The sequence below is a fragment of the Musca domestica genome, unplaced genomic scaffold (assembly GCF_030504385.1).
Source record: "Musca domestica strain aabys unplaced genomic scaffold, Musca_domestica.polishedcontigs.V.1.1 29, whole genome shotgun sequence".
NCBI classification, from domain to species: Eukaryota; Metazoa; Arthropoda; class Insecta; order Diptera; family Muscidae; genus Musca; species Musca domestica.
In genome coordinates this window covers 3767619-3782142 of record NW_026712296.1, presented here as the reverse complement: position 1 = coordinate 3782142, position 14524 = coordinate 3767619, and the positions used below count along the sequence as shown (strand labels likewise).

General features: G+C 32.8%; 2 protein-coding genes across 2 annotated transcripts; one reads left to right on the top strand and one right to left on the bottom strand.

Moving 5' to 3' along the window:
- Positions 1–4620: 4620 nt before the first annotated feature.
- LOC101898557 (large ribosomal subunit protein uL11) lies at positions 4621–5538 on the bottom strand. The gene is made up of 5 exons (XM_005187198.4): positions 5498–5538; positions 5379–5440; positions 5243–5316; positions 4981–5161; positions 4621–4909 (listed from the first exon to the last, which is right to left on the bottom strand). Exons 2-5 carry the CDS (start codon positions 5413–5415, stop codon positions 4704–4706), a joined length of 498 nt encoding a protein of 165 aa, XP_005187255.1. The 5' UTR covers positions 5416–5440; positions 5498–5538; the 3' UTR covers positions 4621–4703.
- A 2735-nt stretch (positions 5539–8273) lies between these two features.
- Positions 8274–13111, top strand: LOC101898842 (eukaryotic translation initiation factor eIF1). Its single transcript, XM_005187199.4, has 3 exons — positions 8274–8539; positions 11166–11323; positions 11944–13111. Exons 1-3 carry the CDS (start codon positions 8512–8514, stop codon positions 12088–12090), a joined length of 333 nt encoding a protein of 110 aa, XP_005187256.1. The 5' UTR covers positions 8274–8511; the 3' UTR covers positions 12091–13111.
- Positions 13112–14524: the final 1413 nt, after the last annotated feature.

Sequence of the window (14524 nt, the reverse complement as noted above, 5' to 3'; positions counted from 1 at the left end):
TATTAAATTCCTTTTACTCTGTAAACAAATAGTATTTAAAACCTCGTTTTGTGGAAATTGTAATCATTGCTCCTTTTCTTCTTATTTGTATTTAAATAATTTTGGTTTTCGGTAGAAATTTGGAATATTGTATAGAAAATTAATAAAATTATTTTGTTAATAACTGTATTATGTATGTATATTTAAGTTTCTTATGCAAACAAATGTTAAATTGTTATTTAAATTACAAAAGCAGATAATTACCAAAAACAAAAAAAGAAAATAGAAGTGATTTTTTATATCTTATCTTCCACTCTACTTTATTTCATTTGTAATGGGAAAGATATAGAAACATGTCAACCAACTAGCCTTGGGATTCCGCAAATCTTGAACGAACATAAAATCCCTTAATAAATGAAACACCTAATGTTTTAAGTCTATTTTATAGCGGTAAACGTGATTTATAAGTTGTCGGTCCAAGTCAAATACAAAGCTGACAGATTCTATAATGTTTAAGAGTTTATTACGTGGTATACAAAATTGACATTGACGTTCAATTTCTTATATTTGATCAATAAAAACTAATTTCTGAAAATCCCTAATTTTTAACATTCCTTTTTGGGATTGAGATACTACACAGGTGGAAACAAAACATAGATAATACTTAGATCTCTTTGAATTTTGGCTGTTATGTAAAAATTAATTAATTTAGTGGTTTGGTATGTGTTATACACATTTTGTTAAAACTGAGTTTTTTTTTTCTTTTTGAATTTGTATGTACTTATATTCGTGGCATTTGCTTTCTTCAATTTGAAATCTTTTATTACACGAAAATTTTCCACTATAGACAAATATTTTCTAAATAGGCAGCGTATGTCTATAAAGACTTTATTTAATTTAATGAAAGTGGTTCTATGTAATGCAATGATTTCCCTAAACACACTTTCAAGAAGAGTAAATTTAGGTTTTTTATTTATAAACTAAAAACAAAATGCCAGTATCCTAGCAAATAATTTCAAGCGCCTTAACAAATGTGAAAAACAAAATATTTTATATACCGACACAATTATATACTATTGTTTTGTCCCGCGAACAATTTTATCCCCCTGAGATGAAGAACCGTTCTCCTAGAAAGATAATATGCTCCGAAAATTGTTAAATGAGATCTTATTCAAAAAGTCAACTGTGTAAAAACTACTAAGTTTATAATCAAATTGTCGAAAATAGTCTTCTTGTTGTCTTATTTTTAGATTACTTTTGAACATACAGGGGGAGATGAAAAAACTGCAACCAACTTCAGACTGCTGGTCTGCGACCAAAATGTTTGCGTGCCCAAGGCTTTAATACACTCTTCAGAATATTTTCGCGATAATATTCGCCATTTATTTTGATGCCACGGTCGATTAATGCGAGCAGAGAGCGACCATCGGCTGTTATGGGGACCCACACCATCATAATGGCCGGCGCTTGAGTTCTGGTGGCCAACAGAAGTTGCACATTTTCAGCTGACCTCTTTGGCAAGTAAACATGATAATTTTGTTTATTTACAAACTGCTGGACAACGAATGTTTTCTGGTCGGAGAAAATCAAATTCGGCAATTCACCACTTTCGGCCAAGCGAAGTAACTCTTTAGCTCTTTTGAGTCTATTTTCTTTCTGTTGCGGTGTAAGTTCTTGCACATTTTGGAATTTCGACGGCTTTACCGACGGCTTACCCCGAATATACGCATCAAATTTGTATATGCCTCTTCATGTTAAGAAACAGGTAGCTCATGCATTGCTTATGTCTACCTTTTTATATAGCATTGAGATTGTGTCAGGTTGCATTGGTGGACATCTCTCTCGGTTGCGGAAAATTGTAAATGCAATTGTACGCTTTGTGTATAAGATTCCTTTAAGAATTCATATTTCTGACTATGTTAAGTGTTTTCTGGGTTGTTACTTTAACAATTTCATATCCTATCGTATCCTGGTAGGATTTTATAATGTAGTTAAAAATGGTGAACCTGCATCATTAGCAAGATTTTTTCCTTTTCACATTCAACCAGAAACCCTCAATTGATTATACCTAGGATATGTAGGAATATTTATGCGCGATTCTTTGTAGTTCGAAATGCACGCGTTTGGAATGTGCTTCCACATGAACTTAGAATATTCTCGCATACTAATAATGTATTTAAAAGGAAATTGCGAATTCATTTGGCAATGAATTAAAATGATGGACTAATCTAGAGTTATTGTTGTCTAGGACATTTATATATTTTTCTTTTCTTAATAATAGATGGCTGGGGAGCCAAGTAAAAAATGGTGTATTTTAGTAAATATGAAAGAGTTGTATTATTACTGTAAGCTCAGGTTTAATTTTGTAACTAGTAATACTTGTATATGGTCTTATAGGCTTTGTATTACAGAAATCGGTGAAATAAATAAATAAATATTGAATAAATAATTGAAAATCGCGAAAACTGAATGAAAGGACAACATTTATTCTCAAAATCGTGTTCTATATATCTCTAAAGGATTTTTTCTCTACGAAAACTGTAGATTTTGTCGATGCATACGTTGCAATAAGCATTTTGAAAATTAAAAAAATTAAATCAAAATTTTTAACATAGCCCAACCCTTTTATTGTACCATGCATGGTTGGTCGAATCAAAAGACTTTGACAAGTCAAGGTCTTACAATAACCCAGCATCCAATGAATAAGAGATAACAAGTCTGTAGTCGTACTGCATCGCCGCCGAAAACCAAACTGAGAAATACTCAAGAGTTAAATAATTCCATAGGCCCGCTATTAATTTTTGCCCCATAAACAGGTTCTATTACCGATGATGATATATAAGAAAAAATTATATCTATATATCGATAAATAATAACTTTTCTGAAAGTTGCCAAAAAAATACAAGTAAATTAGTATCAGTCGTTTTTGCCGACAGATGTATACCTCAGCCTTGAGTTATGATTATTCAAACTGATGACCCTTTATGGGGGAGGTTTCGAAGTAGTTGGCCAATATTGACCAATTCGCATCCAACCTAAGAATGATGTGGAAGTACGGAAAATGTGGAAGTATGCGTGAAATTTGAATAGAGTTGGATGCTTATTTCGCTTTCTTTGAGCGTTTTGTGTTTCAAAATCTTGAACCCTATGTGGGGGAGTTACCAGAGGAAATGGCTCGATCTCTACCATCTTTAAACAGATCTTCTGTTGATAGAAACAATGGGATGTGCCAAGTCTGAATGGAATCGGACGTTATTTTCGTGTTTTATGAGCTTCATGGATACTAAAAATTTTGACCTTTTGTGAGGTACCAGAAGGAGTGGTCCGATTTATCCCGTCTTCACATCAAACCTTGGGTTAATAAAAATATTGGGGTGTATGCAATTTGAAGACAACCGGACACTTATAACACAGATTAAAAGAGTTATAATTATTCAAAATTTTGACCATTTTCGCACATGACCTAGCACTAATGCAAATATTAGGATTTGCAAAGTTGGAGCAAAATCGTATTATCCTTTCTCTTTTTGTGCAGTAAATTATTTTCTTTCAAAATGTTGACCTTTTATGCGGGATGTACCAGAAGTGGTTGACCGATATTTGACAGTAATATTACGATGTATCAAATTGGATACTCCCTTCGAGAGTTATCGTGCGCAACGCCAGCCAGACAAACAGACGGGCGAACGGACATCCCTAGATCGACTCCAAATTTCCTGAAACGGGTTATGTCCAAAGAGACCTAGGATTTAAAACCGATGAGGCCATATCAAATGATATGTACTCTCTCTAGGCATACGGCTGAGTGTATAAAAATTGTTTCTCGTAAAATCAATTGAATTGTCAGACAAAATAATACTTTGTGTTCTAGGTCTCGATTCTTTGAAAAATCATAAGAGAGCTTCAATTAAAAATGTCGCACTTGTTAGTTCTGTAGTAAACATACAAATTCAGTTCAATTTTAAATTTAAATATTTTCCGTTCAATTAAACTTTTGGACAATTCAAAGTTCAAACAAATGTAAATCAGAACTATTTTCTTCGTCGTCATGCAATGAAAAAAAGTGTCATCTATATTCTCCTGGCAACATTTCGTCAATTTCTAAAGAAGAAATTTCTATAGAATCATTCAACTTTGAACTTTTTTTGATAAACCTAAATCTGATATTTATTGATGTTAGTATTAAGCTCCGAATTGGATGTACCAGTAAACATCAAACAAATATTTAGGATAAAAGGCAACATTTATTTGCAAAACTTGTTTGTGTTTGCACTCATAAATTTAAAAAATATTTTTTATAAACACGAAAATTATGCGTATGTAAATAATAGTGGAAATGCAAATTTGTTTTAACGGCGAAAAAAGAACTAACAATTGATTTGAGTACCTTTTAAGCATTAAACATTTTTCCGTGACTTTGATGGAAAAAAACATTGTTAAAAAGGACTAAGTATAAAGTCGCCGTAAAAACAAAGCAATATAAAAAGATCGAAAACTAAATAAAAATAAAATGTTATTACGTATTGCCGGCGTAATTCGAATGGAGTAACATTGAGAAATGCTTTTGACACAAATTCACTTTGCAATACGATAGTATTTATCTACCCACCACAGCACGTTTTTAATTAATAACACTTGGGGTTTTTTTTTTTTTTTTTTCTTACAAAAGATTTTAATATTTTTAGTCACTCTGCCTAATCAACAATGCAACGAAAAATATTAATCTATTCTTCTGGAACTTCAACAGCACCACTGTTAATGTCATCAATGATGTCGTGTGGTGGGCGACCGTCAACGGTGCAACCGACACTTTGTGCTGTACCCAAAATTTCTTTGCATGTTCCATCTAAACCACGGGCCATTGATCTGGGTCTCATGGTGCGAGCAATGGCAAGGATGTCATCGAAGGTGATGTTACCAGAGTGCTTAACTAAAATTTAAACAAATTGTTTACACACGCACACACATATGGCTGTTGCAGCATTCTAAGCAATTACTTACTGTTCTTTTGCTTCTTCCTGTCACGAGGAGGCTCTTTCAAAGCCTTGATGATCAAAGAGGCAGCTGAGGGAACCACAGAGATGGTGGCCTGTCTGTTTTGGATGGTTAAGCATACTGTGATTTTCAATCCCTTCCAGTCGGAGGTAGCCTTGGCAATATCATCACCAACTTTCTTTGGTGACTAAAATACACAAAAACGAATACCAACACACAAATTAGTACACACTTGTTCAGCAATCGTCACGTTTTAGTTAACACTTACCAAACCCAAGGGACCAATTTTAGGGGCCAAGGAAGATGTGGCGCCGACTTCACCGCCAACGCAGCGCAAGTAAACTGTAAAGGGCTTGAGGTTAGTTTCATTTCTGTATTAAATATTAAATTCGACTGTATTTTACCTAACTTAATTTCAGTAGGATCAAACTTTGGCGGCATGGTGATTAACCTGGAATTTTAACAACTTAAAATTAAATAAAATTAAAAAAATTATCGCAACATGTGCACAAATACCACACACCTCCTGAAAACCCGAAAACAAAAAGACTTGATTTCACGTCAAGCACGGCCATTTCCGTTTCAATCATCGGTCGTTCCCAACCACAACAGCTTATCAAGCATATGCTTTATATATTGTCTAAATGGAAAGTCCCGCGTATATTAACAATGCGTTGCTTGTAGCGTATATTCAATATGACAGGTTTACATTTTGGCTGTAACTTCAGATCTTCAAGAATGTAACATTTTATACTAAGATAAACGATTTTTCTTTACAATATATAAAAAATTGCAATGCTCGCAAATGAACATAATAATACCCCTACCAAGGTAGAAGAATACAGGTAGATGCATCAACGCTTGTAAACATTAATATGTCAACGTTTTTTTTAATGCTTCTTCAAAACTAAGTATAATTTTATACGTTTTCTTATACGACGCCAATACGAGGTTGTTATAATATGCATTTTCAAAAATTTTAACGAATTTGAATAATTTTTCATTTAAATTTTCATTTTAAAATAGATTTGAAAGTTCATTGTCTTCTGCTATGAACAATACCGTATAATTTACGCACGACGTCGATGTTTTTATATGAATTCTACCGAAATACGTCGAGCGTAAAAAAGTACTTGGTCGACGTATTTCACCCAACACGAAAAACACATGTATTCATGGTACAATAAGGAGGTAGAGCAGCTTCGTAAAACTACAGAAATACAGCACTGAGGCTATGCCCGCCTCCTGTCAGAATATTGTTAATGCGCTCCCCGCAATTTAAGTTTCATCCAACCATTGATTTTGAAAATATTTTTTTTATTTTTCAAAACAACAAATACATACACAAAATTGGCAGAAGTCGGGCACACTTAGAAAAAAATTGTAATCAGCTTGGAGCTCTACCTTACCTTTTTATTGTACCATGCATGTATTTATTATGTATTACGTCGGGCGTACAAAATTTAAGAGCTGACATTTTCGACTTTGACAATTGAAAAATTATGTGTTGAAAATAAAAACGAATGAAAAAAGGGAATTTTGTATTTAGAAAATATTACAATTGGTTAAATTTATGAAAGTATACATATTTGAAATGTTTTTATATGGTACATTCTAAGATATGGCGTATATAGGTAATACGGAAGCACAAAATTTGAACGCTATACAAATTGATAATTTTTTAAATATAGCATGATTACAACATACTGTTATCGCTAAATAGACTTAGAATTTTACTCTGACCCGAAATATATACTCATGTTAGACCCAACAAAGTATACATATTCTGGATCAGAGTAAAATTCTAAAATTTGGCAACTGCGAGTTGGCGTTTTGTAATGTATAACAGCGAATTTTTCTATTATTAGGCAAAAAATATTTTCACATTGCCCTGCAGTGAGATTTTATATAAAAAAGTTTATGCCTATTGTATATCAGGAAATGAAATTAAATCACAAAATATCATATCGTATTTGACACTAGTATTACTACAGAGTCAAATCAACTGGGGTTTGCTGCTACCTGTAATAATTATAGCATTTCATTTCATCTTAAGATTTCATCTGATGTTAATTCTTATGTAGGAAATCTTTCTTATGATGAAAATCTTTGTCTATTGTCTTTATACTTGTTCTAGGCAGAATAGAATTTAATCATTTCTGCTTTAGATTATGTTCTTCCTTGACTTTTATACCCCCTAAAAGGCGAGAATATAACAAAATATTTGGTGGGAAATAAATGCAAAATTCTTGCCAGCTGTACGCCCATTTTTCAAGAAGGAACTACGAAATATAAGTTTAACACATGGCATAATTACAGAAGGTAGAACAATATTGTCCCCAAAAAATCCGTGAATAATGTAGCTAAAATCATCAATATAGTTAGGTACTATTATATGGGGGCTATACCAAAATGTGGACATGCACGGACAATTTTCTGTCTTAGGCTGCAATATCCATTACGAACTTCAAATACCAAATTTGAAATAATTCCTATGAATAATGTCGCTAAAATACTAAATATAGGGACATACCGTTATATGGGGGCTATACCAAAACGTGGACCTGTACAGACAATTTTTTGTCTAAGGTTGTAGTATTCATTACGAACTTCAAATACCAAATTTGAAACAATTCCAATGAATAATGTCGCTAAAAGCATCAAAATACCGAATATCGGGAGGTATCGTTATATGGGGACTATAAAAATGGGGAACCTACATGGCCCTCTTTCAATACCAAAAGTCCTACAGACATAATATACATTTGAGTAAAATTTTAGCAATTCGTTCGGAAGCTAGAATGATTTCCACAGACGGATAGACGGACGGACATCGGCAAATCGACATAGAATTTTATGCTGATCAAGAATATATATACTTTGTGGAGTCTAAAATGTATATTTCGAGGTGTTACAAACGGAATGGCAAACTTAATATACCCTCCATACTATGGTGGAGGGTATAAAAATTAAAAATATGCAAAGCCAGCTGTTGCATATTTAAAAATCAATTTGACACTATATAACTCCAGCACAGAGTTGCATTTTTCTAGCTTCTTTAATGTTGAGTTTTATAGATATTCAGTTTTTGCAAAGTAAACAGTTGATAGATTTTAAGATATGGAGCGGGCGTATTTGGCTAATACGGACGTAAAAAATCTTACCATAGTGGGAAAATTGAATATTTGCGTACGCTACGTCGAATTTTAGGTATCGCTGTTTAATGCGGCCTTTGCGCCACGTTGAAAAAGGTCCACCGCCGTCACTATTAACGGCACGACGCAGATGACAATTTGTGTACGGCTCCATTGTCTGCTAATCAAATCGAAGCATAGCATTTCGTAAAGTTGACACACATTTTTTTGTTATATTGAGTGTTACTTGAAGTATTAAAGAAAATTCAAGTTAGTTCAAACAACCAATAACTAACGCGTGAAGCAAAAGAAACGACAAATAACAAAGGAAAGTTCTCTGAACACAATACATCTTTGAGAAGCACACGATTTTTTTGGCTGTTGGTATTTTTTTTAATATCGTATGTCCATCCAGAATTTAAATACATTCGGTAAGTTTTTCTAGAAATCTTCAAGTATTTCCAACAGAACAGTTAATTTTGGAAGTGGAAGACGTTTAATATAACAATCATGCTATGAGTTCGTGCAGTTAAATGGATATTTAGTAGTAGTGGTGTATAAAATGGCTGCCCGTGTAAGTTTTGTAAAACATTCTTTGTTAGAAAATTTATAATAGAAATTAGAAAGAAAATATTTGCTAAGGAAAGTATGGATTCTTTTTTATAAGAAATACCTGTTTTTGGAATACACACACATATTTTGTGGAATGAGAGAAAATATTTGTCTGTTGATGAGTCAGCAGATGAATTTCATTGTTGGAATATTTTTTTAAATATTATAAAAATGTAATTGTGTGGGTTTTTGTATTGCAACACGTTCGAGAGTTTTCGTTTTTGTCATTTAGTGAACACAATTATACTCGTAAATACCTAGCATCGAAGATAATACATATGAACATGTGAGGAGAATGGCATTAAAGAATGGCATTAAAGTAAAGGAAACTACGAAACTTTTCCGTCAATTGTGTATATTCGTACATGTTTGTTGTGTGTATATGTGTGTGCTTTCCATGTGTCGACTTATAAATGCATATCAATTAAACGTGTTATGTATGGGTTGGCACTTTTTCGTTTTTAATTCCACCCCATTTTACTTTTATTACTTCTGTGTAGAAAGATTTTAAAACCTTTTTTTATGAAAAATAAGCATGCCTGGTACAGTATTTTTGTTGTATGGGCTAACGAAAATTTTCAGTGTTTTGAGGTTAGAAGTGAAATGATGTTTGTATTGGTTTTGTTTGTGTACATTTGCAATCAATGTCCAGTATCGCTTCCGTTATTTTATTCTATTAAAATATACATTTATAAAGAAAAAGCAAATCTTCTATTTTTTAATATTGATTGGGATGTAATTATAATTATTAACAGACAATACAAAATCACATGATTATTTCTTGGTAGAAAGTAAAACAAAGTCACCTAGACAATCAAGTATGGTTGAATATAAACAATGAGAAAAAAAGCGTATAAAATACACGTCCCCCAAATATTTCCATCTTCTATGACAGCAAATATCAATTCCTTTGGTTTACACTTGTTTTATTCAGAAAATTATTTTCTTTATTTCCACTTAAGTTCAATTTGATTAATTTTTTTTTTTTGTATAAAGAGCAGACTCAAATGTCTGCTCTTAATCTTACCTTGGAATGGAATTAGTAATAATTTTAATACCGTAAATTTACAATTCCAACTGTTTGTACTTATTTTGATTCGATCTATTTAAGGTGCACTACCGAATCTTTTCAGTACATTTGTGTGTAAAATATTAAAATGTAAATGCACGATCTTTATCACATGATCGATTACAATCTCATCTGCATAAGATTTGTATATTTATGTAGTTGTGGAATATTTGTATCAACACATAAGGTAGTATGAAAATTAAAAGGTCTACCTAAAATCATATGTATTTATATGAACGTGAAGAAAATACAGGTTGAGATAAAAAAACTGCAACAAAATCAAACGCCACAATTTTAACATTTTTTTTAAATTTTATTGAATGAAAGCAAAAAATATCGGAAATAGCATACAATTTTAGAATAAGTTTAGATTTTTTTCGAATTGGTCACCATTGGCACGAATTATGGCCAATGAAACCATCACACACTGCCCGAATGTTGCTCTGCGGTATTTTGATTAACACTTTGGTACTTTTTTAGCGCCAACCTTGTTTTCCAAAATACTCCAGACACAATAGTCCAACGGATTGTTATATGGAGATTTTGGTGACCATTGTGCGCTGGAAAGGAAAAACATTCTTGGGTGGCGCGTGCTGAGTGCGATGGTGCTGAGTCCTGTTGGAATGTCCAAGGTCTGCGGCCAAAATATTTGCGTGCCCAAGGCTTTAATACACCCTCCAGAATATGTTCGCGATAATATTCGGCATTTATTCTGATTCCACGGCTGTTATGGCGGCTCACACCATCAACATGGCCGGCGCTGGATAACAAATGTTTTCTCATCGGAGAAAACCAAATTCAGCAGTTCCCCACTTTCGGTCAAGCGAAGCGAAGCTCTTTAGCTAGTATCACGGTAACGAGCGATGGTACGAGACACAAAAGATTTAATCATATTTAGATGCTGGAGTGCTCTAACGATAGCCACTTGTGGTTTTCCAGCCAAATATAAAAAAATCACACTTTTACGCTTGAATTCCATCACGAATAACTTTTTTCTGAAAAATTCCTACCAAAGTGCTTTTGTACACTTGTTAACAATATAATGAGCTGTCACTGGAATAATTTCAACAGCTGTCGAATAAGTGGCTTAGAAATTACAGCAGTCTGAAGTTGGTTGCAGTTTTTTCATCTCACCCTGTAATTGGCTTTCCAGGCGTTTTATGTATTACTATCAAATAAATATTACTAGAAGAAATGGTGGTTTAATGGCTTTGCGTTTTAGTAGTAAATTCTATAAGGGCACCATTACTAAATATTCCAAGAAGTAACAAGTTGAACGTTTTTTTTTACGCCACTCTTCAGCTATAACATTTGTCTACTACATTAACCTTTTATTATATTTAGCATTTATTAAAATCAAAAACTTTCTTTCTTAGACCCCTTTGCTGATGCAATCAAGGGTGCAGATGATGATGTTCAAGACGGTCTTGTTCACATAAGAATTCAGCAGCGTAATGGCCGCAAAACATTAACCACAGTCCAGGGCCTATCAGCGGAATATGACTTGAAAAAAATTGTGCGATCATGTAAAAAGGTAAGCATATTTCTAATATAAAGTGTGAGTAGTATCAAAATGTTAAGCCACATTGTTAATGAAGACATATAAATGAAATACAATCTCCAGTATTACATTATATAAACAATTTATAAATTGTCTTAATGAGATGTTTATCATTTGTATACTTTTTTTTGTTGCGATTGTTTGATTGCTAATACGTTCTCCGACACCAACTTAAAGATGTAGCTCAAAAGAACAATGGAGAACAAGTATAAATTATGGATTCAACTTAAACAATGCAAACTAAAACTCCTATGCAAAAGAGCTCTTTTTGTAGCTGCATCGTAATTAGTAAACGAAACAATCTCTCGATTGTCCTGTTTTTGATTTTCTGACCACCGTTAAAATTCTTTAAAATTAAATTTTGTTTTTGGGTTTCTTAAGTCTGAAAACTTTAATGCATTTAATATTCGTTCGATATTGAAAAAAAAAAAAAAGAAATTGGACACCAAGACGTTACCGCCAAATCACAATTTAAAGTTATTATGGCCATGAAACGAAATCGTTCTTTTAGTTAGTGTGGGTTCATTTTATATACCTTGTACTTATATCATAATTATAAAAAGCAACGCAACTAATTATGATTCTATTTTCAGGAATTTGCATGTAACGGCACTGTAATTGAACATCCCGAATACGGAGAGGTATTACAACTCCAGGGTGATCAACGTGAAAACATATGCCAATGGTTGACAAAGGTTGGCCTAGCCAAATCTGATCAATTGAAGGTGCATGGTTTCTAAATTATGCACTACTCATCAAATAGAAGAAACCTCCACTAAGAGCCACAAAAACCATATGATAGAAACAAAAATAGTAATATTTGACGAGGTTTTTATGTGCTGTACACAAGTTTCATTTTTTTCGAAATGTATATTAGCTAATATCACAACAAACACACACACAGAAAGCCAACTATCAAAAAACGGTGTTGCTACTCTTCACTTTTATGGAGATTTTATTCATCGTTCATCACCCTCCAACTACTACCATCAAAATCAATTACAATAGAAGAAACAGCAATAGCTATTAAAAGCCAAAATTCATTGCAGATATAATCAATTCCAACATTGAATCACAACGAGAAAATCTGCTTTAAAAATGTCTTTCAGATTTTTCCCGTTTAGAAAATTTTTAATTGAATGAAGTCATAAAAACTGTTAGTTTATAATATTATAAATTTCTTCAATATAAAAATAAATATATATTTTTTTAAATTGAAAAATAACATTGTTCAAGTATATGCAATATGCTGCTAAAAATATTTGTAATAAAACATAAAATTCTTTTTATTTAATGTATAATCGAACTGATTTTTTTAAACAAAAAAAGAAATGGATAAAACTTTTCGTGAATAATAGAATTGAATCAATGTTACATCGTCATTTGTTAATCTATACACCCTTCAAACTCCCTCAACTTAGCACATTTTTAAAATGATATTCATTTTTGGAATAAGAAATAAGTTGATCCCTATTCATGGTCCTTTCCTGCTGGTATGTCTGCAGCCAATTTTGTGGAAGCAAAGAAGAAAAGCAAGATAAGTTCGAGTACTGTACTGTAATTGTAATTAACTTTTTTAGTTAATTTTCTTTTGGTTCTACCCTACAAAAAACATTTTTTTTTGTTTTTATGGATTCATTTTTATTTCAATTTTTAGGACATAATCGTTTTATTTACATGAGATGAGATAAACTTAAACATAAAACACAATTATATTATAAAAAGGAGAAAAAATAATTAAAAAATAAAATGTTAAAAAAATGCATTGTCGTTTTTTTTAAGGCATGCAATTCGAATCGATTTAAAGTAAAAACAAGTAAAAAAAGCTGTAAGTTTGGCCGGGCGGATCTTTAAACACCCTCCACGATTTTGGTAATTTTCAAAAAAAATAAAATCCGTAAAAAATTCGGTTAAAATCTTAAAAATACCGGATGTAGCCGTTATATTAGGGTCTATACGACCACGTGGATCTGCATAGGCAACTTTTAATCATCAAAATTCCGAATATAGGGAGGTACCGTTATGTGGGGGATAACGAAGACGTGGACGTGCACAGACAATTTTCTGTCTTAGGCTGTAGTATTCATTACGAACTTCAAACACCGAATTTGAAACAATTCCGGTGAATAATGTCGCTAAAATCATCAAAATACCGAATATCGGGGGGTACCGTTGTATGGGGGCTATACGAAGGCATATACCTGCACAGACCATTCAAATACGAAATTTGAAACAAATCCGGTGAATAATGTCGCTTGTTGGATAGGTATTTTCATAAGCTTTCCAATGATACCTATAATGTTTTAATCGGGTAGGTGGATCCGGGTCTAGTCGGGGTCTTGAACCTTTCGGGTCAAAAATCTAGATTCCCGGGTCCGTTCCCAAATAAAAAATAATTTCCCGGGATCAGGGTAAAATACCTACCAATGGAAAAGAATTTAAGAGTTTTTACTAAACTAGAGTTAAGCCATAAGCTAAGTGTTATCATTCACGAAATAAGCAATAGATTAAAAAGAAAAGGTTATATGGCGGACTCTGTAGTACTCTGTTTCTCGATTTACCGAATGTTTCAATTTAGCGAACAGAACTGACATTATACAGTCCCTTAAATAGAAAAATTACTGCATGTAGCCCATAGTACAATATTGTGATAGAACAGCTTCTTAAAACTACAGAAATACAGTTCAGAGGCTATACCCGCTTCCTGTGAGAATTATTCAAAATAATATACAACAAGTTCTTTTCATTTATTTAATATTTGTGCTCCTTTTTAATATGAGTTAAATAACGCGAAGAATAATCTAAAATATGATCTAAATTCCATGGCACATAGGTTAATTGATTTAATGCACGCCCTGCAAATGTACGTTTATTCCAATCATTGATTTTGAAAATATTTTTTAATCATATTTTAAAACAAGTAAGTAAAGGCTATAGGCGTGCGGGGCCGACTATGTTATACCCTACAACACTACAATATGTTAGAAGCCCCCTTATGAAATTAGGATTTTGACTAGGGACATTTGCCCAATATTTCTGCACTCCGTCGGGCTGTTAGTTGTTGTAGTCCATCTTACAGCTAAATATAATCCAATGATCATCCAAACTGCTAGAATTCCACCCTGTCCTTAACTCTCTTCACTGGCGTGTCGATTGGCTCCAATTGTGTGATCG

Excerpts from the sequence above, each read along its gene's own strand:
- LOC101898557 (XM_005187198.4), bottom strand. The coding sequence starts at position 5,415 with ATGCCGCCAAAGTTTGATCCTACTGAAATTAAGTTAG. Across the intron at positions 5,317-5,378 it reads TCCTACTGAAATTAAGTTAG|TTTACTTGCGCTGCGTTGGC; the intron begins GTAAAATACAGT and ends AGCCCTTTACAG. Across the intron at positions 4,910-4,980 it reads CAGGAAGAAGCAAAAGAACA|TTAAGCACTCTGGTAACATC; the intron begins GTAAGTAATTGC and ends TTTAAATTTTAG.
- LOC101898842 (XM_005187199.4), top strand. The coding sequence starts at position 8,512 with ATGTCCATCCAGAATTTAAATACATTCG. Across the intron at positions 8,540-11,165 it reads CCAGAATTTAAATACATTCG|ACCCCTTTGCTGATGCAATC; the intron begins GTAAGTTTTTCT and ends TTTCTTTCTTAG. Across the intron at positions 11,324-11,943 it reads TTGTGCGATCATGTAAAAAG|GAATTTGCATGTAACGGCAC; the intron begins GTAAGCATATTT and ends TTCTATTTTCAG.